Genomic DNA, 22,914 nt, shown 5'->3' on the forward strand with positions numbered 1-22,914 from the left:
GAAGGTGGCCGGACAGGGCGCGGACGCGCGTCGGACGCATGCGTCGCACCGGGCCTTCCGACCGAGGAGAGAGAGAGAGAGAACATCATTAAAGGCTGAATTTAATACACACTGATTGTTGGGGGCGAGGAGGGGGAGCGCGCGGCGAGTTGGCCGACGCAGAGGAGGTGGTAGAATCATATGCTGAAACCACAACACAGGAATGAACAGCTAGGGAGCCAGGCCACTCATTCGCCGTCCAGAGTGCCAAGAGCAAGCACACATACGTACCACACCTCAACACATACACTCACAAAATTTAACCTCTCGCGGCGGTTGATGCTGATCAGCGCCAATTCTATGCATTTACCAGCTTCGAGGACCTCCAACGTTACCCTGTCCGAGGAGGCGCCTGTGCTCAGCACCCTGCAGGACACCACCAACAAGATGTCAACGTCGGACGCCGGCGGTGGCACGGCCGTGCAGAGCTCCTCCGGCGCCTCCGGAGGCGCCGCCAGCAACAACGGCGGCGAGTTTTGGTGGACGGAGCGGATGCTGTGCGAGGTCCAGTCCGAACACCCGGGCGAACTCATCCGCACGGGCAGCCCGTATTTCCTGTGCTCGGCCCTGCCACCCCACTGGCGCTCCAACAAGACGCTGCCGGTGGCCTTTAAAGTGGTGGCCCTCGGAGAGGTCATGGATGGCACCGTGGTCACCGTCCGCGCCGGCAACGACGAAAACTACTGCGCCGAACTGCGGAACTGCTCAGCCATCATGAAGAACCAGGTGGCCAAATTCAACGACCTCAGATTCGTCGGCAGAAGCGGCAGAGGTAAATTTACAATTTTATATATTTTTATCGGGATTTGTTAATATTTTGCCGTTGTCTCCATCCGCGTTTTACTCGCCATTGTTTTGTATGCGCGCGTGATTTGGCCGGCGCCGACGGGGGTGACTGCAGGGTCACGCGCGCCGCACGTTGATAATGGCCTCTCGGTGCTGCTGATGTGTCATTTATTTCGCTCACGGTCCCCTATTGCAAAATTAGCGGCCAGCGTGACACGACTTCAATCGTAAATCGTGTGTTAAATACATGCAAAATGCATGGAAATTTTACTCAGGCAGCTTGTTAATTATATAAAGTTACAATAAACTTCAAATAGAATTATATAAAATCTGTAATTACTATATTTTAATTTATGATTTGGAATTTGAAAAATTTTTGATCTGCTGGCAAGATTATTATTGAGCTGTATTAAAATCAATACTGTTGTGAGGATCAAGAGAGCTTCCAATGTTATATTGCCAAGTTTTTTGTATTATAATTTTTATCACAAATATCGGAAGTAATTCAAATAAAAATCAGGAAAAATTATAGCACGCTTGCACCCTAAAGATTAAGGTACGCTTTTGGAAATCTTATCCAAGCCGTTATCCAGAGATATGTAAACATGAAGTACAAAGAGCGATAAGCTGCGCGAAATAAGTAGTTTTATCGAAACACATGTTTCAAATTTTCCTATCCAATTTCCTTGTTCCCAAACAGGGTTTTTACATTGTTAAGGCTTTTTTAATTTCTGAAAGTAATTCCTCGTTTCCTTAGCAAGCCGCAAACCATAAAGATTCATCGAGGTTAACCAATACAATTGACTATACTGCTGGTGCATCAAAGAAAGTCGGAACTTAAAAATAAAAGCCTCCGATAAACCTTTTATTCACATCACTTTTCATTTTTACACTTAATTCGTCTGCGGCAATTTCGCCCAGAGCACCAACCAACCAACAGGTAGCCTGCTGATTTGAATCAACCACAAATCAGGAGCAAAATGAGCAGCACATTTTCGAAATTCTGCCCGATTTTTATACAGTCTCAAAAACGAACCCCACGCATTTCAACAAAACCAAATTCGAATTGGCTTGAATTCCAGCAACAATATATCCCTCGCTTTTCGTGTCGGCTCGCGGAATGAATTAAAGCGATCAAAATTTGGGCCTATCATAGCCAGACCGGCGGCGATGCATCACTCTCTCGCTTGGTCTCAATGTACATACATATGTGCGCCATTACAAGCAAATAAATATATTCGGCGGTGGCGGCAATAATATGTATTGGCCAAATGGACGGGGCGAAATTTGTTTGGCAAGCCGCTCGCTTCTCGCTCGCCCGCGCTCATTCATTCGGCGCGTATGAGATGGATGATGTTATAGACACTGCAGCGGCGCTAGCTGGCCGTGTTTGTTGTGTATATGGACGCGGCGGGTCTAACCCGATGATGGACACATTATCTGCCGGCGTACATGTTAACTGATTTGCGTCGCTCCCATCACTATCCCATCGATCAACAACAATCCTAAAAACAAAACGCTCCCGCCGCTCCTCTGTAATGGTCACTTGTATTGCGCGCCGCTTGTTATATATAGACGATAAAATACATACATATACGTACACACAGATGTCCCTGGCCTTTTGCTGCGTACACATTATGGCACATCACAGCAGAGCATCCCCCCGTAGCTATTATGCTGTTTGTGTGTGTGCCAAACTATGTGCGCTCGCCATGCGGAAATAGTAGTGCGATTGGAAAATCTCGGCGCCGCACAAACACACACACACACATACACACATCCATCTATAATGTGCCGGCCCATGATAATGAACATCCCTTTCATTACTCCGTGTGTGCTGCCGGCTCGCTTGCCGTGCACTGAATTATTGATGCACCCGAGTGCAGCTCTCAATCGGAAATAGGCCTAAACAGCCCTAGCAGCGCACGCCACTCGCACTGATTGGCCTCCGATATTTCATACGACTCGGGTATCGCATGGACACATTTATGACTGAGTGTGTGGCCGGCAGACGTGCAGCACCGTAATTGTCGTAATTGATAATTCATATTTTAATTGCTCCATTTCTCGTCATATTGCTTCAGGAAAATATTTCACGAGCTGTTTGAGCTGCTGATTATCGCATTTCTTTTTGTTGGTCTAGATTAGTATGCACGTGTCACTCTTTCAATATGTGAAAGGTTGCGTATAAATTTATGTTTTTAGAATTTAATGCAGCTTCCTCTTGACGCTATATTTTTCTAATCTCTCATCCCCAGATTTGCTTGCGGTCTAATAAAAATATGTTTTCAAATGATAAAACTAACTCATAAATATGAAAAAAAAAAAAACTCAAATTAATTCAGCACCAAAAGATCTAAATTAGATCTGTAAAAAATTTTAACATACTTCAATACTCGAGTTAATTTAAGTAATAATTTTTATTAATTAACAAACTGCATAGATTATATTAAAATTACTTAATATTGTTATTATTTTTTTCTCTGAAGTTAAGTATGGAGAACATGTAAGTTAAAGGAATTTTTTACTATAAAACAAACCGCTAATTTCTAAAAAATTTATTCTTTATTCCCCCTTCTGAAATTTCTTTTCTCATTTTTTCTTGAGAAGTGAATTATGTTTGAAAAGTTGGTGCCTTACTTTTGTTCAAAGACTGGAGCTGCTCACTGTGTGATGAAAATCCCCAATTCAAAATTTGAGCTATCCAAGCATAAAGATTTCTGGCGCTGCAACAATAAGAGGCAGTTTGTTGTAGGAGTTTGTATATTATGTCTCCATTGAGACGGCAGGGGTTAATTGTGTGTCGGATATGCAGCGGGAATAAAAATTCGGCGTTATAGAAGCGAGAAGAGCAGCGCATTTACCACGCCACTCTTCTCATTCAGGTGTACATCTCCATTATCGCCGTGAGATGGAAACATTTCTAGACGGATAGAGTTTAAAGGCAGCGCTAAAAAACAAACCTTGTGGAGCAAAAAAGATTGAATTGGTCGCTATCCAGACGAGAAAAAAATCATCATTGTGCTTTATTAGATACATTTCTTTGCATTGCAAATTAAGTAAAAAAAGAATTCATGCGACAAAAGTACAACAAAGTGGACACACTCATATCTCTGAGCTCTCAAAATTTTATTGCCAATTTTACTGCTTACTAATTTAGCGTTCCGCAGAAGTGCCGGCAATAAAAGAAGCTTTTACAGCTGGTAGCGTTCAGTGCACTTATGTATTTCAAAGTGATACAATATGATATATCGGCCAAATGTTTCTCACTTTATTCCAATCAGCGCTAAAAATCCCATAAATGTCATGATTTATCAATCATTTGAAAAGGAAGGAAAATTTTTATCTACAGCTGCAGAAATAATGTAATGAAAAAAATTTAAAATTACATTTTAAATTATTTTTTACGTATCAGCAAAATTTAATTAAAAATTCTTTTTCCTGTCTAGTGCAGACTTTATATTGCATACCTTATCTTGTAGTGCTTTCCTCAACTTCTTTTCCTCTATTCACGACAAAAAAGTCGCAGCTCATTATTCAACCGCCCTTCGAAAATTATCTCCTGGGTAAAATCTGTGTTGTGCCTGGGAAATCGCATTTGCATACACATTATTATCGCGTATATTAAAAGAAGCGACAAAGCCAGAGGAGAGCAGGAGGACAAAATGCGAGAGCGCCGGGCAGCAGCTTTATTAAACTCCCTGCCTGCAACTCATTAAATTTCCTTTCTCCTTTATGATGTGGTTCATAATATTTATCAAATGTCCAATTCTCTCTATAAAATATCACATAAAGGGTTATGGCTTTGTTTGACAAAACTATATATATCGTGGCCTGTGTGCCTGCGAACAAGGGACCGACAGAGAGAGGGCATATTATTAGCGTAGTTCAGTTTGTTTCCTGCTCGCCGCTCTAAAGCACCTCACCACATAAATCGATTTTTCTCTCAACAAACACTTTGTAAGCTCTTTGTGCACATAAAAGATATAATGACACAGAGTGTACCGATGCTAGCTCCGGAGAGTGACGGTCGCTTGGGCTGCCTGCGATAATTAGACGCACATAAAAACACAATTTGATGCAAAAGAAAGAATGAGAGGAGACAAGCGGCAATTTTTGAGTTATATAAAAAAGACGGACACCGCTCGGAGGCGTGCGTGAGAGACGAATATGACATATTATTTTAGTCTCATGTGTCTTTCCATTATTTCCCGCCAGTGAAAATAAAGGGGAATGAAATAAAAACACACGAACTGTTTAATTCTCTGCTCTCAAATAGAGAAGAGCGGACGAAAGATCTTTTTTCTCGAGCTCTTGAAACTCCATTCCACCCTGCGGTTTCGATTTTATAATCTTGATTCAGGGTAAAAATGAGCGCCTGACCGGCTGCTTTTCATACTATAAATATAATTATCGGTGGCATAGCAGGAGCAGTGGCGGCGGCGGCATTTTTATCTGTCAGAGATGCTGCTGCTCCTTTCCGTATTAGAGATTCAGTAATTCTAGATCGTCTCTCTCATTCTCTGTCGTCGTCTTCGACTACCACAAAAATATTCCTCGTTTTTGTGTGGGTTTTGCTCGGCGAGCAATACAAGCAGGCGCAATTTTATTTCAACACATTTTTCCCTCCAATATATATATATTCTCATTACACACACGCGCGCCTCTCTGCAGTCAGAACTTGCCAGGGCACTTTTTGAGAAATATCTTTTCCATCAAGGGTGTAACTGGCTATTGAATTTCGCACGTCATGATACATCAGGCACACTCACCAAGGGGTAACTCAATACGTGGCACGCAAACGAAAACTTCAACGCATATTTTCAGCATAATCTCGAATGACACACTATGTAAGCAATGAATCAGCCTAGTGGACGGAAAATTATTATTACCAGCAGAGTGGGTAGCTTTTTTGCAACAGACACGACATGCCTGCATGCAGCAGGCGCGCGGGTTAAACTCCCCTGCTGAAAATTTTTAGTTCCCGAGTAACCGAAATCCCAGTTCCTATTTTGCAGTTCCTAGGAAGTGGGGAACTGGTGGTAACTGGCCCAGTTACCAGGAACTGGGTCGGTTGCCAGGAACTGGACCCAGTTACTCGCTGGTAACTGGTCCTAGTTACCAGCATTCCAAGGAGGATAAAAAACAGAAAATACATTTTTCCAATCTGTTTTATTTTGTTACAAATAAGTGACGCGAAACATTATTAATTTTTATACCGCGGGTATTATAAAAATTGAAATTTTTTAATGAATAATCAGTTCTCTTTACTTACGTGAAATCGTTGTCATCGATACTTCGCTAATCACACAAAGACACAAAGCGCTTGATTCTTCCTTAAATTTCAATTAAAATTTCACAAATCACTTTTTAAATATTTCGTTAAATTTTCTTTGAACGAGGGGATGAGATAAAATCGTCGCGCCGTCCGCCGCGTCGCCCGGCCGTCCAGCTAGTCGGCTTGGCTGACTGGCCACATGGAACTCGAATAGGGTTGTATTGAGCGGCAGATAAAAAGTACCTGAAAAAAAGAGGAGAAACAAATTAACCACCAAGTATAACGTGTCCTTGTATTATATTAAACTTCCCTGATAGTTTAGAGTGCTTTTTAGCTGTCCAGCGACGATTTTTCCTGTTCAAATTTGTAAAAAACAACCACCTCATGGAAGGGTTGTATGAGCTCGAAAAACACAAACATGGCCCGGAAGCTGTCAGAGCGCATGCTCTCAGGGTTTCTCACAGGTACTCGCGCTCAGCACACCAAGCGACACATCCCCCAACCACCAACTTAGGACTTAGAAATTTTCTCTGATCAAGTCAGACTGGGCTCGTCGTTTCTTAATTTTGTAGAACCTTAGCTTTGGGTGTTTAATATAAAGATTTAAAAAAATATATCTAGCATAAAATGATTTTTTTGTTGGAATTTGGAATAGTTTTTTTATAATCATTATAAAAAAATTTCTGATTAAATTAAACCAAAATTAAACTCAATAATTTGGGAAAGCACCACGCGCGGCCAATCAATTTTTAAATTAAATATTTACATGCCTAATCTGGAAATGAAAAAGCAAATATTAAAAATGTATTTAAAGAAATATGTTTTTAACTGGTTCTTATTAGTAAAAAAACATTTAAAATCTTTTAAATGATTTATGGTGTCCTTTTTAACCAAATAAAAGAATTCAATAACGACACAATAACCCACAGAAACCAAGAGCCAGTGTCTCATTCCAGTGTCCAGCACGGCTGGGAACCGTTTTCCAGTGTCTCCCGCTTACTAAACCAGTTCCTCACTTCCTGCCCAGTTCTTTCTGCTTACCGCCACTTACTTTCAGTTACCGCCAGTTACTAGGAACTGTTTTGGTTACTCAGGAACTAAAAATTTCCAGCAGGGTCCTTAATATAAAAACCAATCAACGTGTCAAAGGGAGCAACAAATATTTTATTCCGACGAAAATCAAAATTTTTTGGATAAATTGGGCAAAAAGCAGGGTTCGGAGGCGCCTGCTAATAAATTTTTAATTTGGAAAACGCTGGTTTATGCTCAACCACCGTGAATTGGTATTACACAACCACAAGAATGAGCTTACAAACACACACCACTACTTTGTATCGCCATATTGCGCGCGTGCAAACCCACAGCAGCAGGAATCCATTAATTTTGCCAAAAATTTTCTGACTAAATAACTTTCGCACTCTCCATTTCGCGGTGGAATGTGAATTACGGAGATTTTTACACAATTTCTATAATCAGAATAATTTTGCTTGTTTGCAGGAAAGAGCTTCTCGTTAACGATCTCAATCAACACTTCGCCACCGCAGATCGCGACATACAGCAAAGCCATCAAAGTCACCGTCGACGGACCCCGCGAACCGCGCAGTAAGACTCGTAAGCATCCTATTTGGGTGATTAGTCTATCTAACAAAAGTGCATGTACGGGACTGCCAACCGTTTTACATAATTTTAGTTGCATGTTATTGCATGATCTAACTCATCTATGTTTCTAACTCTTCCTTTTTCTTCAGCTTCAAATTAAAAAAAAAAATAATAATAATAAATATTTTTTGAAGCAAAGATAAAATTAAATTTGAGAGTTTACATAATGCAAGAAATAATTATGAATAATAATTTTAAAAAATTAGCAAACCAATATTAAACGGACGTATCTAAAATCAATATAAATATGAAAGCTTTTATTATAGTTGTAAAATAATTCAAAACAAGACATTTTTATGAAAAAATTGCATATTTATTTTTTATTATTATTCAGTCTTTTTGTGGTCCTGTAAACTGTATTTGAAAAATAATCGATGGCAATTTGTTATAATATACCAATTCAAACAAAAGAAATGCGAATTACTTCATCAAACACAGATGTCACGTACGTATCTAACTTCGAAATACAATATCTTTTTTTGTCCGGACCTTTCAAAAGTACGTGAGTTTCGATTGCTCACCTTGTGAGCATTTCAAAAAATTTCACGGTCGGTGACTATGGCGGCAGCTCCTCCGTTCCTAAAATCTCTGCTTGATCACATTTCAGTGGTTCTTGCCATATAAAGAATAGGACTGTGCCGTTTATAAAAAGTAGTTTCCGAAACAGACGAGAAGTTCATTGTCACGCCGAATCACTCACGCATGCAAAATTGTATGATGATCAATTTCCCATCCGTCCCCGCGCGCCAATCTCGTCGTCGCCGTTGATTTGCTTCGTGGTTTTTCTCGGGTATTATGCGCTACTTTGACGATGCCTGCGAGATTAATTTGGCCCTGCCATACACTAGAAGCAAATTAAAACCGTGCATGTGTGCGCTGCAAACTGCTTTTATGAAATTCCATCTGATTAAGCTGCCTGAATACACAGTTAATGCAATATTATTACTTCGCGATTATTACTTGATGCTTCCTTAGCATTGCAAATTAAGCAAATCGAGTTTAGATGAAGCACGTGGTTTTAGTTGATGTGATGGTTAAAAACTTTTTGTCGTCAAACAAATCTCATTCAAAGCTAAAAAGATATTCTATATTGAATTTTTACCGGTCAAAATATTTAATCATCAGTGAACATAAAAACTGCAAAAGCTTTTCTAGCTATCCTTTTGCCAACAGTTTTGTGAGTTTTTTTTTCTTCAAAATTTTGTAAATTTAATTCTAAATTCAAGAGGATATCTCTCGGAATGCATCCGTCCCTTATTCCGTTGCATCAGAAATAATTAGACTCGATTAGAATGATAAAGTGATGTGCACCCTCCTCTCATTAATTTAATCTCTTCTCGCGCGCGTACAAAAGCAGTGCCAGCAGCTCCGATATTATGATCAACAATGGAATGCGCATTTTAATTTGTGGAACATCAATAGAGAACAAGACAGCACATCATTAATGAGCCACACGCATGTTTGAATAAAATGCTGTCTCATCCTCATCAAATAACTATTAGTGATGCGCACTTTCCAATTAATTATCTTTAATAAATTTCAATCATTATAAGAAATTATGCAAAATTAGAATTTTTTACCTTAAACTCAGAGAACTTCTTAGAACATCAACATAACTTGTATACTTAAATAATTTTGCTTTCCACGTGAGACATTTTTGGATGCTTAAGGCAGATTAAAACTAAGTTTTTTTTTACTAAATTCGCCCCTTGATATCATTATCGTGCCAGATTTATAAACCAAACAAATTAATGTAGAAGGTTGAATCTATTTTTAGATTTCCTGCGACGCTCTATTTATCAAAATTTGAGGTCACGCAATTTTCATATCATCTCGTTGACACTTCCGTGCGTCAGTGCATGAGACTGCCGTACTTTCTAATACTGAAGTGTAGCGCTAAAAGCAGAAATTAAAATAATGATTTTAGGGTGAAAATACCGTTTGTTTGGCTCTTGAATTGCGCAATTCTGGTTGCATTCTGATGCGATGGAAGTACAGCAGAGGTGGCACAAGTAATAACCCGGCGTGCAGCAGCGTGCAATTATTGCATGTTCTGTGTGTGTGTGCAGCTCTGTAATTGCCGCAGCAGATGACATCCAGCACATACACACACGGGCAGATTATAATAAGTAAACACATACATGGGAATAAATAATAAATTATTGAGAGCACCCGCTATCATGTCCAAGTACACCTGGCTCTGATTAATTGCGCATTACAAACCGACCACGCATTGATTTGTACTAATTGTATATCAAACCAGAATAGGTTTTCTTCGTAGTGCCTCTATTTCTTTTTTCTTTTTTTTATAATAATTTTCTGCAAAGAGAAGGCAAGATCAGTTGCCGGCTGAAACCCTCAGGGGCACACTTCGGAAGCCTGCTGCTGATAAAACACACGCGCACACCAAATGAATCGGCAAACATATGTATATATACCTTTTTTTCCATTACAGTGGAACACCTGTTTTACAACCGAATCCACTTGAGGCTAAAAATTCGCTTTGTGATATTTTTTAATTCAATGGATTTAGTTGTTGTTTAAAAGCAGGAAAATTCGTCTCAATATTTGTTATCAGCATTTAAATATTCGCACAAAATTAAAGAGCCGCAAATCGCTTCACCCACAATCTCTTCCGCCCAGAGCTCCAATTTTTAAACTGGATTGACTGGTATCATGGAAAGCCACTTTTGCAAAATCGTGAGAGAATTGTTGATAAAGACATGAGGAGAATGCCTATATAATATTTCCTGTCCCGCGATAATTCACAATGCGCCTATTGAAAGCAAAGACCGCCCCCGTTTATCGCCTATTTTCCTTTGGGAACGTCGCCTTCACAAATTAGCCTTTCTAATGATAAGCGAGAACGGCAGGAATTTCACACGAGATTGCCTATCAAGCATATCCAGCACATTTGATTTTAGATGTTCTTTCCTTGGATTGATAAAAACTAAAAATAAAAATTGAGTTTCTATATGATATTGAGTATATATTTTTACAGTAAAATTTAATTTTTTCCACTTTTCCTTCACATTTTACGATTTTGTTTGAACTTGCACTTCTTTTATCGCGTGTGCTGCAAGGCTCCGGACGTGAAACGCGAGGCGCGATCTTGAAGGTGATTAACGCAAAGTGTCTCCTTTTTCTGCCTTCGGACATCAATGCGTTGCATCACCACGCAACCAGGGATATCGTAAATAAATGTATATAGAATACAATATGTAAAATATGCATAAGACTTCCTTATTTCAATCAGCCTCCAAGATTATACTGGAAATTTCCATCCATGTTTGATTTTGTGCTCAAGTATTGTCATGATAAATGTTTTATTATTACTTTTAAATACTTGCTTAGGCAACCTGCGCGACGTCTGTGTAATCAGGCCATTAATTACATGATTTATAATATCTTCAACTCTTTAGAATTTTTATATTTCCATAAAGATATTTGAAAAATTGGAAAAAAATTAGTGATAGTAAATAAATAATTCTATAACGGTTTAAAAATAAACATGATTATTTTTTTTTTTAAATAATATTGTTAATTAAAATATTTTTAAGCTGAAGGACTTCTGAAATTGTTCTAATTTTCCTCTTTGCTTTATGTTTGCACGCTGCGAGGCTTGATTTTTGAATTTTATACAAAAAAGCTTGGGCAAATTGAAAAATTATACAAGCGCCTGCTGTTGATTTTAGGTCAGCAACAGCAATTCCGAGCGATCGCGTTAGGGCAGCGTCCTTACTTAGATTCACACCCGTTCGGCAACCACCACCTGCGGGACATTGAGAATTACCGTCGAAAGTCGGCCGACACCTCTTCCTCGTCGTCCTCCCTCGGAAACGCGAACGCGTCGTCGGTTACTCCGCTGGCCACTTTCAAGACGCCGCACACGCCACCTTCGACAGGTGAGTAGCTCTTGAGAGCGCAATAATTATCGCAATGCATTTTTCACAACAATTATGCCGCGAGGTGCATAACCTCTTTTTTTCACTCCGGAGAAAAACGAATTCGAGTATTTGTGCTTTATTCCTCTTACTCGCCTGTTCGCCGCCGCGTGAGTTTGTTGTATTTTACTGTAAAACTCTGGGCCGTCTTTCTGCATCGCTGGAGCATGACTCTGTCGATTCGATTGCCTTGAATTTTGTTAGAAATTGAATTGTCAATATCCCAAAACAATTATGCTCCTTTGCACATCTTCCTTAACAAATGATGTAGAATTTTCATTATCATCTCGCGTGGCTCCATCGCGCTTAAAGATACTTAGGCGTATCTCTCCAACACGTCTCTATTAGGAGTTAAAGGCAGGTTCAAAATAAAATTTCCCATTTAAATTTTTTTAAATTTTAGGCCTATAACAATAATTTATACAAATTAGACATATATGGATTTGGAATTGACTCATGAGTTAAAAAAAGTCATCTGATATATGAATCTTCTTTTGAATTTGCCATTTCGGAGAGCCTTAAACAATTAAAAAAATAATTTAAATCTTGCTTGTGCTTTGAAAAAGCTATTGTTCATAGGTTATAAATTTTATTAAAGTATTGTATTTTACAACTTTTTATATAAAATTTAATAAATTGCTTATAAGTATTTAGTTGACACTATAAATAATAATGGTAATAATGTAAGACAACTTATTTTTAAATTAAACTTTATTTATTTATTTATTGAAGCTAATTTTATTTTTATTTTTTTGTTTAAATCATTTGTATTTAATTTTTAAAATAAAAATACATAGCTTTGAAACTGAGTTTATAAACTCTTCTTTTAAAGTTCATCATTAATATTATATTAATGTATTATTATGAAAGAATAATTATAACTTATTGCATTTGAGATAGAGATTAAACCAAATTTTTGGCATCAACTTACAATTAAACAATGGCAAGGCAATTATTTATCAATTTCTCATCTGAAAAGCTCTCAAAATATCAGTGAAAAATTTTAAAACATGCATTCTGCTTATCCATTTTGTGCAATAAAACAAAACCAAGCATAATTATGCACCCCAATATTCGCGAATGTGAAAATAGGAATAAAGAAATAATACACTAGAATAACAAACATTGAGAAATAAATTGTGAGCTAGAGACGGACGGTTGCTTGGCAGCTTTAGCGCTGCAAGGCGCCACTAAGTTCGCGAGCTCCCTGCACTTGACATCTACATTATTAATATATTAAAACATTCAGCGAATTATTAATCGCTTCGCATGCCGCGCTGCATGATACCTTTTGCTATACGCCTGGCCGACGTGTCAATGCAACGTCTCCGACACAATATTACACATACACGTAAAGGAAAACTTTGTAGGAGACCATTAAGTCGGCTTAATTAACATGTCGACACCATGTTTGGGTATGATGAATGTTATCAATTCATTATCGCGGACCGTGCAGATGACGGCGGCTGAGCAATTGTTGCCTCGTGACAATGAATATGATAAGCAACAAATCATACAGCACACGAGCCGCCGCCTGCTTGGCACTATTAAGCACGTCTACACACCCTCTCTGTAAGAACCCTAATTTATTAGTCGCCTCTCTCGTGGATGAGAGGAAGAAAGAAACACACCTGTGCGCCTGCTTATAACTTCTTCAAGTTAAATTGGTAATATTAACAATCAAAAGTGAAGTTGAGCTTTTTAAATTGAGATAAAGGAATAATTATCGTGCCATGCATGAGATGTCTTATCCGATGAGTTCTTGTAATTTATTTCTTATAAATAATGTCCTTATTCATTCAAAAATTATATACGGCCTGGCCTGAAAACGGTATAATTAATTAAAAAAATAAATGGCCTTTAAATGTAAGCTTGTAGCATAATTATTTAAAAAAATCCAACTATGCTAATTGAAACTTTATTTCGAATAAATATCAATATTTCAAGCAATAAATTGCCAACATGATCAACTCACAATATGAAAGTTTACATTTTCAAAAATCTTTAACTACTTAGTCTCTGCTTCATATTAAAAAAATTATTTGTCTAAAATGTAACAAAAAAATAATTCGTTCTGATATTTTCCAAAAAATTAAATATTAAGTTTCTGTGTATTGAAAAATGGAGCGCAACATTTTTCAAACTCTTCTACTAGAATTTTCATAGTTTGCCTCTTGCACTATGGCCATCATTGACATAATTACACACTTAACACGTTAAACCCATTCCATTTTGTGCTGTCAATCAACTCGTTTGCTAATGTGGACGGTACGTGAATTGCAGTGCGCCATCGTTATTTGTCACCTTGATGGCCGGAGTCAAAGACCTCGCGAGCATTTCGTCGAGTTTTTCCTTCCTCTGAAATCCAATCAAAAAAGTATATATAATCCAATTCCTATCATGAGAAACAAAGCACCACTTCTCACGTAGCAGTGCTGCGTTTGCCGTCGGGTTTCATCATCGGCAACGACTTGAGAAAAAACGCGCCGGCTGCAATAATTTTATTTCTCAAAATTATTGTTTTGATCGTTCCATAGAAAATCCATTAATTTTTTATATTATTGAAATCAGTGTGCCGGTAAAAAAACACACTCGCGCGCAGTTAGAAGTGGCCCAGTGGATCTCGCCGCTCATCTATATGTTGTTTGGAATATAGAGACACACACTGTATATGCATGTGTATAATAATATCAGAAGCAGAAGCAATATAATAATTTAATGGTGACCACAAAAAGAAGGGGAGACTTTGTGTACCGGGAGGTGGGAGGTGATGGTCGAGTTGGAATCATCTTTTTCTCTCTGTCAGGTGTCCCAAAATTGTGCACACAGCGCGAACAAAAACGCTCTCACTCTATATAATCCGTTTAGATTATCTGTCAGAGGAGCAGATCTTCAAACCCAAAAGCAAAATGAGTTTTAATCAAAATTAATTCGCAAAGTTATTATTCTTTTTTTATGTAGTATTAAAAAATGTAATTTATTTTCCTTTTTTTATTTTTGAATTTTGTTAATTTATTTTTGTTTTTAATTTATATTTAAAGAAAAAAATTAGTTTATTCCTTTTCTTAAAAACATACATACAACTAGATAAAATAGACAAAATTACGTTTAATTAAATGCGAACTAATAGGTGCTGTTTTTCCAATACAGCCAATGGCACAATAAAGATTAAAAATAACTAATTATGATAAGCGCCGCGGAGAACAGACTGAGTTCACAGAAAAGTTTGAATTCTAGCGTTCAACAATCTCCGAATGGAAGTAGCGCTGTTTAAGTTTTTATATGGCTGTGTGTCGGTGCCTCTCCTAAATTATCACGATGCTGCCCAGCATCGTCACGTATCTCATGTCATTTTCTCTATAAAACAAAAACGATTAGCTGCTCCTCCTTCTTTTCTCCGCTCTATAATCCCGAGATTCTCCGTGTAATTTTTATACGCTTCTGTTATAAAACTCCATCAAGAAATTCAATCTCCTGTATGAAATGAGAACCGTGAAAACGATATTACATGGACCTAGCTATACGAAATTTTCGGCTCGGATTTTTTATTTGCTCCACATTATATTTTAAATATTTTTTTATTTGCTCCACACGGAGATTTATGGCAGGTTTGGGGATTAAAAAAAATACTCACCCGTTTTCCGATGAGGGAAACAGGAAAGGAGTTGTAGGAGTAGGAAATTCCGAAATATGAATGAATGTGTGTCGGCTTTGAAACTGAAAATGCGCGATAAAGGTCCACGGGGCGCGTTTGTTTCCTCATTGATTTGGAGCCAGACTGCTGAGAGATGCTACTTTTTGTGCAATTATCTGCCGCGTCTCGGATGCAGGGAGGCAATTTAGCTTTGTATCTCTCTGACGGATAATCGCCCGATATGCCGCTTTTGCCTCTTACCTGCTCCGATCTCCTCGTCGCGCCGTGATTTTCTACTTCTTTCGCTGCCGATTGTTATTTTTCTTATTTGAAGTAATAATGATTCTGTTACGCCTTGATAGCAACGCGCATCATGTCAGAATGTAAATTACACGGTGGAGCGTAACAACAACCAAAAGGAGCCTCCAATTTGGTCTGTCATTTCGAAAACAATACTGCACGCTCTCTCGGCTCTTTTTTACCTACCAAATAAGTCCTCCGGCGGCGGCAATCTAAATAATCACCCGATCGCTCGCTCCTTTTCTCTTGATTTTTGGACGATTCTCCTCAGTTTATGTGCGTAATAACACTGATCGGCATAGAGAGAACATAAATTTTCTTCTATTCCTCAAAAACGAAAAAAATTGCATCAAATAAATTTTTAAGAAGCAGGAAAGTGGAAATAATCTGATAACATCATTGTAAACGTTGTTCGCTTTGAAATTTAAAAATCACCGATGAAAGTGATTAAATATAGAGAATTATCAGCATTGTATAGCGGGAAAATTTACAAAATAATACATAATGAAAATTACTGTGCACTCAGCATTCATAATATTGAAATTTTTTTATTTCCATTTTTTCATTTTGAGTGGGCCAGTTCAAATCAAAGTTGTATTTGAAATGCAATATAAACCAGTCGCTTAAATAATAAAATATTTTAATAAATTCTTATGAGCTATTCGTGTGTGTGAGGTAAAAGATTACTTAGATTACTGAGTTGGCTCATTTAGGTTTAGAGTTGCCCAAAACCCCACTATTGCAAACTACCACAATTCATTAAAATTTTTGGAGGAACCGCAACGCACGACAGAAGTGTGAAAAATTGACCTTATCTGCGTGCAATCATCTCGGTTTTGTCGGTGGCACCGCTCATTCAATTCACCGCATGTAATCAGCCCCCAGTAAAACCAAGAGATTTTCATCAAGAATGGTTTACTGGGTGAATCCTGCGGTTAAATCGGTTACAAGTACTACGAACGCCCACTCATTGAATCGCTCGCTGGCTGGTTGCCTGTTGACTGATTATGATGGATCAACCAGCCAGCAGCAGAATAAAAAGCCGCAACAACCTTGTGAAGGTTGAGGCTGCAACAGCGAAAGAGGCACTTCCGGAGATGTGATGTAATTATATTATTGCTCTTGGGGTTGTCCCTTTTTCGTCCGCGCTTCTCAGAGCTGCCCACGCGAGGCCCGCAATCACGCCAAGCTTTATCAATGTGTGAGGCCAATTTACTCCACCACTCGTCTTTGAATCGGCCGGCGGCCGCCGCCGCGGCGGCACTCTTGTTTACAAAGAAGAAAAAGGAAACTGGCGGCTGGAATCGCTTTGAGGCACCCGCTCTCGCTCTTGGGTGATGATTGACCTGCAAAGTGCGAGCAGGCTACTTTTTACCTCAACAACCTCAACATGTGCGTTTAGCTTTTGAATTTTTTTTTGCAATATATTTATTTACCTCTTCAAAGGCCATTCTGGCAATTCAGCCTAAGGAATACCCAATTTTAATTTCTCCAAGTACTTATCCTATTATATTTTATATTTCTTCAACAAATCACTAGAATTTTATAAAATATGAGCTGATGTGAGTTAAAACAATTACAATTGGTAGAACGTTTAAAATGACTACAAAATAATAAATTTACTTATAATTACAACGATTTTTATTATATTTTTTTGATGTGGTTAAATTTCAGCACTCTATTATTCACAGATTTCTGTTCTATTTAATTAAGAGGGTAAGAGGAAATTTCTTATATAGAATTTTTGAAAAATTTCAGAGAGTGATTGAATTTTTATAGAAATTAATAAAATAGAGAAGATTATATATTTTCTTTACCATTAATGCGTTAAATATAATTCATGTAAAAATAAAATAAAAACGAAGTAAAACAGTAAAATGTGTTACATAAAAATTTTAAAACAAGATTATTTACTGAAAAAATAACTTTAATAAAATGTCAATTGATATAATTAAATTAATTATTAATAAATTAAGAATATCATGGAATAATGAATAGACCTTGGATTATAATTATAATTTATAATTGAGTATTACTGAACCGGTAAAACAATCCAATAACGTTTTAACTGCACCACAAAACAATACACACACGGGCAGCTGAGACTGGTTTGCTGATCAATTACACGCATGCACAGGAACCTTTTTGTGAAATGAAAACTCACAAAACCGATTAAGGGCACACACACGCGCTCGCTCGCCGCGTAGGTCGCGCAACGAAAAGTATTAAAAAGAGAGCAAGCAACAGAGACGAATTATGTCAATAATGGTGGTGCAGGTGCTGCGAGCGAAACAGAGTGCGAGCACGGAAAAGGAAGAGAAGCTGCTGCTGCTGCTGCTGTTTCACCGTCGAGCTCTTTTGTTACAAAAATTTATAAAATAATAACAGGAAAAGAGTTGAAAAAGGAAACACTTCCTATCGAGGTGATGCTTGAATAACTTTTTCTCCTCGCATGTTTGCGCAGTCAGCAGATCATATGGACTCAATAATTGCATCTGTCCTCTCCGTTAACTAGCCGGCGTGTTCTCATAATTTGAGAGGAAACAACGCCGCGCCGCTTTCGATCGCGGCCAATTATTTTGGGAAATGATTCTTCACATTTTGAGGAAAAGACCCCAGTGAAATCCCGTTTTGATACACACAAAACTTTTCCGGCTGCGCGTCATAAAATTCTGATAATGAAAAATTGGTGTGTAAATCCTCACTTTGCCATCAATCACTGCTCGAAACAACCCAAACTGGCCATGGCCTGATTTTAATTTAATGCCCATTATGTCGCACTTGTCTTGTACTATTAACGCCGCGTGTAATCAAAAACTGTTTCCTTTTCACGATCTCTCTCCATAACTTCTGTGAGTGATCATTCTGAGAATTTTTCATGTTTGGGGAATTCCCGATTATGAGCTTTGTTCTTATTATAACCTATAAATAATCATAATTCTATGCTCAGATTGTCCATTTTTTAAACTTGTTATTTTACCATAACAAGGAAAGTGATAATTTATATTTATAGTATTGATTAATGGTAGTAGCTTTATGATAATTATCGTTAAAATTTATATATTTATAGACTAATTTTGTGTGGAAAAAAATTAGTTTTGTATAGAGTTGAATCATGTAAAATAATACATAGATAATAATATAATTGTGTAAAAACACTATTTTTAAATTTAATTTTTATGGGCTAATGAAACTGTTCATAATATAAAATTTTTTGATAATTAATATTATTTTTTAATTTCGTTGCAGTTACTAAAACTAAGTTTTTAATAATAAGATCTTCAAATTTTTATTTTATTATAACATTTAATTTATGTTATATAAATTTACTTAAAATATTTTATGTGTTCTTAATTTTTTTTAAATAGTTGAAAGTAAGCCCGGTACATATGGTCAACTTCAAGCAGAAAATTTAATCGCGTGGGGCATGATCGTTTAATATTTTTAACTGCAGCTCCCAACAAGCGAAGGGCAATCTTCATTGTGCTCACTAAATAATACGCGACCGCGCCGGCACGCCACCCAGATGAATGAAAAACGTAAAAGCCGACAAAAGGCGCATCATCTGCAGCCCGCCGTCTCGTAATAACAACACAAAAGGAAGAAAGAAAGAGCTAGGTGTAATTATTTTGCGGGCCCTCGAGGGTAATCAGGTGGGAGGCCTCGCGATGCTAGTTAGTTCCATTTCAGGCTCTCCGAGGAGCGATTCTTCGAATCGGAGGCCAGCGAGCAGCTTTTCGCCCGAAGAAATTAGTCTCTCTAGTTAATCGCTGCGCGCGCGATTCCAAAAGTGCACTATAAACTTGTACTTTCTTTCTCTCCGTGTTTAGTAGAGTTAACAGCAACCTGCCGCCGGAATGGCGCTCTCGCGTCTCCAATTAAGCGGGCAAAAGTTCAGCGCGCGCGGTCCTCGGTAGCAGATGCACCTAACAGTAATCAAAGCCGCAAATTAATGATGGCACACTCGTGGAATCTGCTGATTTTCTCTTTTATTGTAGTTCAAAGGTCGTGCTCGCGAACGGGAGAAACTAAGCCAACAAAGAAGAGGCACACGTTAGTCTGAAAACCTCAAACGCCAATAATTCACATGAGTGCATAATCACGTATGAGTTGGATTTTTAATGATGGTTTATAGTTAATTTTTGGTACAAAAACAATTTAAAATGTGTATTAATTTTGGCTTAACATGTTAAGAAAAAAAATACAAACATTTTTTTCAATCAGAAAGCTTATTTTATTGTGTTTTATCTCAAAATACGACTATAAAGCCTGAATTGTTTTGATATACCTAGCGAGCGCTATTAAGTGCCGGAGGCAAAATAATGTTTTTGGATTTTGACCTTGAGCGTTATAATAGCTTTGAAAAAGTTTATGGACCTCTTTAGAATGGCTGAAAATTAAAGTCGCGATTTTGAAATAAATTAAATAAATTGCAACACGGTGCACGGTGCCCTTAATCTTCTGCCAGGGAGCACGTGGAAGCGACTTTAGAAAATCTAATTTAAAATCTCCCTTTCCCACGACTGCAGAGTGATACACACACAGGCATGAAAATATGATTCTCCGCTGCAAGAAGAATAAAAAAGCGGCGAGTGATGTTATTTATTTTCCTCACGTCACTCAACCTTATCGTATTCCATTTGTAATACTCGGCTCCAAGGCGTATTATATGCATACGGGCGCAATGAAGTACACAGGAGTAATGAATACGCCTGTTCCCATGCCTGTAATCTCGCGCTAGTTGATTTCCAACCGCTTTTTAATACGCTGCGAGTATTATATCGACACCGCGACTCCGTTTGTAACTTGATTAGTCGCCAATCAACAGAAATCAAATCCCAGTGAGCACATACCGGGTGACATTAAAAGAGAAGAAGTCCGGCAGCTTTTCCACGGTTGCTTGGGCACCATTTTAATTTCTTGCTCATGAATTAATTGATGGTATTTGATTTCATAAACTCCATGAATGGAGCGAGACGTCTCAATATTCTTTTTTATCAATGAAGTTCAATCGTTTAAGTTTAATTGGTCTATTTTGTTCTCGTTTCAGACCCACTTGCGACAAACGTAGCAAATGCTGATTTGGACATGCCGTCGAGTGAGAGTTCTTGGAATGGATTCTGTTCCAGCACCTACCCTTCATACCACTTGACCTCATCACCTTTGCAGTCTTCGGGTTATACGCCGTTTGCTACAGACATTTCCACGCTGGCCGAAAACAACCCTACTCCCATTTCACATCATCTCCCCTCAGGTATGATTAAAATATTTGAAAAAAAAAAATCAAAATATTTCTGAAATAGTAATTCTAATTATGGGTAAATACATTAAAGTTTAATATTGCGTTTTTTAATCCTTCACATATCTTTGAGATTTCTGCAAATAATAAAAACTTGGAATTATCAATAAATCAGATGATAATCTTCAGCATAAGAACTCCTCATTGTCTTTGTCATAAATTTAATTTTCTTAAAAAGAAAATTTATTTTGATGCGGTAATAAATTAATTAATATTTTAACTTACAAAATGTTTTATATCATGTATTTTTTTAAACAATACTGCAAAGTTTTAACAGAGTATTAGAATAGTAAATTTAAATTATATTCCAGGTTTGTCCGACCACACGGCAATGTCTGCCGAGTACTCGTACAGTGAATCGCGTCCGAAAACTGAAATGGAGGTGTTAGGGAGCAGCCGGCAGAATGCCGAAGCGTACTCGCCGCTGCTGATGCGCTACCCCACAGACCAAACAACCGCCCCGTCAGGGTATCTGCACACCGGGACGTCGCCCACGTCATCACCAACGCCCTTGTCCCTGATGTCATCGAACCCCTCCAACAGCTCCTACATCATCATGCACAACAACTACTCCACAAATTCGTCCTTTTACGGTAGCGCCTCGTGTCCAGGCGGCAGCTCCAGTCCAGCCGCCTCGTCCACCTACCTGCCACCCACCATTCTCTACCCCCATTTGTACAATCAAAACCACCAAATCCACTTGCACCTGCAGCACGACGCTGAGAACAAACCCGAAGTCCAGTACAGCACAACCACCGCACAGGACGAACTGGCAATCGTCACGAGCACCAGCAACGTCACAATTTCAGGGTCAAGAGCCATCGAGCAGGGTACGATGATTGCAGAGACGCAGCCCGTGACTGACGACTCGAGGTACTCCAACGATCGACACGCCGACCCTTCAGTCTGGAGACCATACTAGTTCGCAGATTTGTGCCAGACGTGTATTGTTATCGTGATCTCTTTCTGTTTTACTAACTTGAAAGTGGCATTAATTGTTTCCTAGAATGCATCAAGAAGCGCGGAGAGAAATATCAAAGGTGCGCTCAATTTTAATTTGTCAAGGACTTGGCGCCTTGCTTGTGTTGCGTAATTTTTAAGAAACTGTCAAAAATGGTCAAAGTTTGATATGTATATCATTTTCAGTTTGTTAGTTATGATTAAATGTTAAATATGCCAAAAACATTTCCATTGTTATAAATCGTTTTTGAATTGAAGGCACTGTAAAGTTTGGATTTTGTTTGTAATTATAAAAAATATTTAATTTAAGGGGACTGCTTCAATACAACCTCTTCATTTTATATTGAAATCTACCTTTTTGTAATGTGCAATTAATTAATTGTAACAAAAATAAATGGAAAATATTATGCTAAAAACTTGTTTTGAGTTGCAACACAATATAAATACTTTAAGGAAATCCTATATTATAAAAAATCGCGAAAAATAAATAAAATAATATAAATACTGCTTTATATAAAATTTATAAAAGTTTGCTAATTATGCAGACATCTAGAAGGAGCTCTCATGGTAGAAGTAAAAATATCAACCATGCGGAAGCTGATTGGTAGCGTCCAAATCCAAACTGGGTGACATTGTATACAGAAACAACCTCATAGTGAGATCAAGTTCTATTGAAACTGAATCTGTTGGGGCAGAATTTTCATCGCCCTCCACCTTCATGGCAAGAATTTGATTGATTGAAAAAAAAGAAGCAAGAAAAATAATATAGTGGAAAATGATACATTGGAGAGGAGTTGCGCTGTCATCGTGGGTGGCTGAAGGGAGCCCTCTCAGCCACAGGTAGGACGACATGACATTGAGTAGACACACTCGGTGTCACTTTCAACCTGCTACAAGTAAAAATATCTCCGTGCAAAGAAATCGCCTTGCTCAGGTTATCCTTCACAGTTAAATTTTGCCTCTATACTCATTTTGCAATCAATGAAGCAGGAAATTGTGACTCGCAACAGAAAAA

At 38.0% G+C, this 22,914-nt stretch overlaps 1 protein-coding gene across 3 annotated transcripts; it reads left to right on the plus strand.

Moving 5' to 3' along the window:
• Positions 1-203: 203 nt before the first annotated feature.
• Positions 204-22,301, plus strand: LOC132205875 (runt-related transcription factor 3-like). 3 transcript variants are annotated; one of them, XM_059635227.1, is made up of 5 exons: positions 204-811; positions 7,601-7,714; positions 11,458-11,667; positions 20,691-20,894; positions 21,251-22,301. In XM_059635227.1, the coding sequence occupies exons 1-5, from the start codon at positions 319-321 to the stop codon at positions 21,859-21,861; spliced, it is 1,632 nt and encodes a 543-aa protein (XP_059491210.1). In that variant the 5' UTR covers positions 204-318; the 3' UTR covers positions 21,862-22,301. The 3 variants fall into 3 exon arrangements, with proteins under 3 accessions (XP_059491210.1, XP_059491218.1, XP_059491228.1); XM_059635235.1 differs by having other exon boundaries at positions 7,601-7,705; XM_059635245.1 differs by lacking the exon at positions 11,458-11,667 and having other exon boundaries at positions 7,601-7,705.
• The last annotated feature ends 613 nt before the right edge of the window (positions 22,302-22,914 follow it).

This window comes from Neocloeon triangulifer, unplaced genomic scaffold (assembly GCF_031216515.1).
Source record: "Neocloeon triangulifer isolate White Clay Creek 2 clone unplaced genomic scaffold, ASM3121651v1 ptg000001l, whole genome shotgun sequence".
In the NCBI taxonomy this organism is placed as follows: domain Eukaryota; kingdom Metazoa; phylum Arthropoda; class Insecta; order Ephemeroptera; family Baetidae; genus Neocloeon; species Neocloeon triangulifer.

Excerpts from the sequence above, each read along its gene's own strand:
- LOC132205875 (XM_059635227.1), top strand. The coding sequence starts at position 319 with ATGCTGATCAGCGCCAATTCTATGCATTTACCAGCTTCGAGGACCTCC. Across the intron at positions 7,715-11,457 it reads CGAACCGCGCAGTAAGACTC|GTCAGCAACAGCAATTCCGA; the intron begins GTAAGCATCCTA and ends TGTTGATTTTAG. Across the intron at positions 20,895-21,250 it reads TTCACATCATCTCCCCTCAG|GTTTGTCCGACCACACGGCA; the intron begins GTATGATTAAAA and ends ATTATATTCCAG.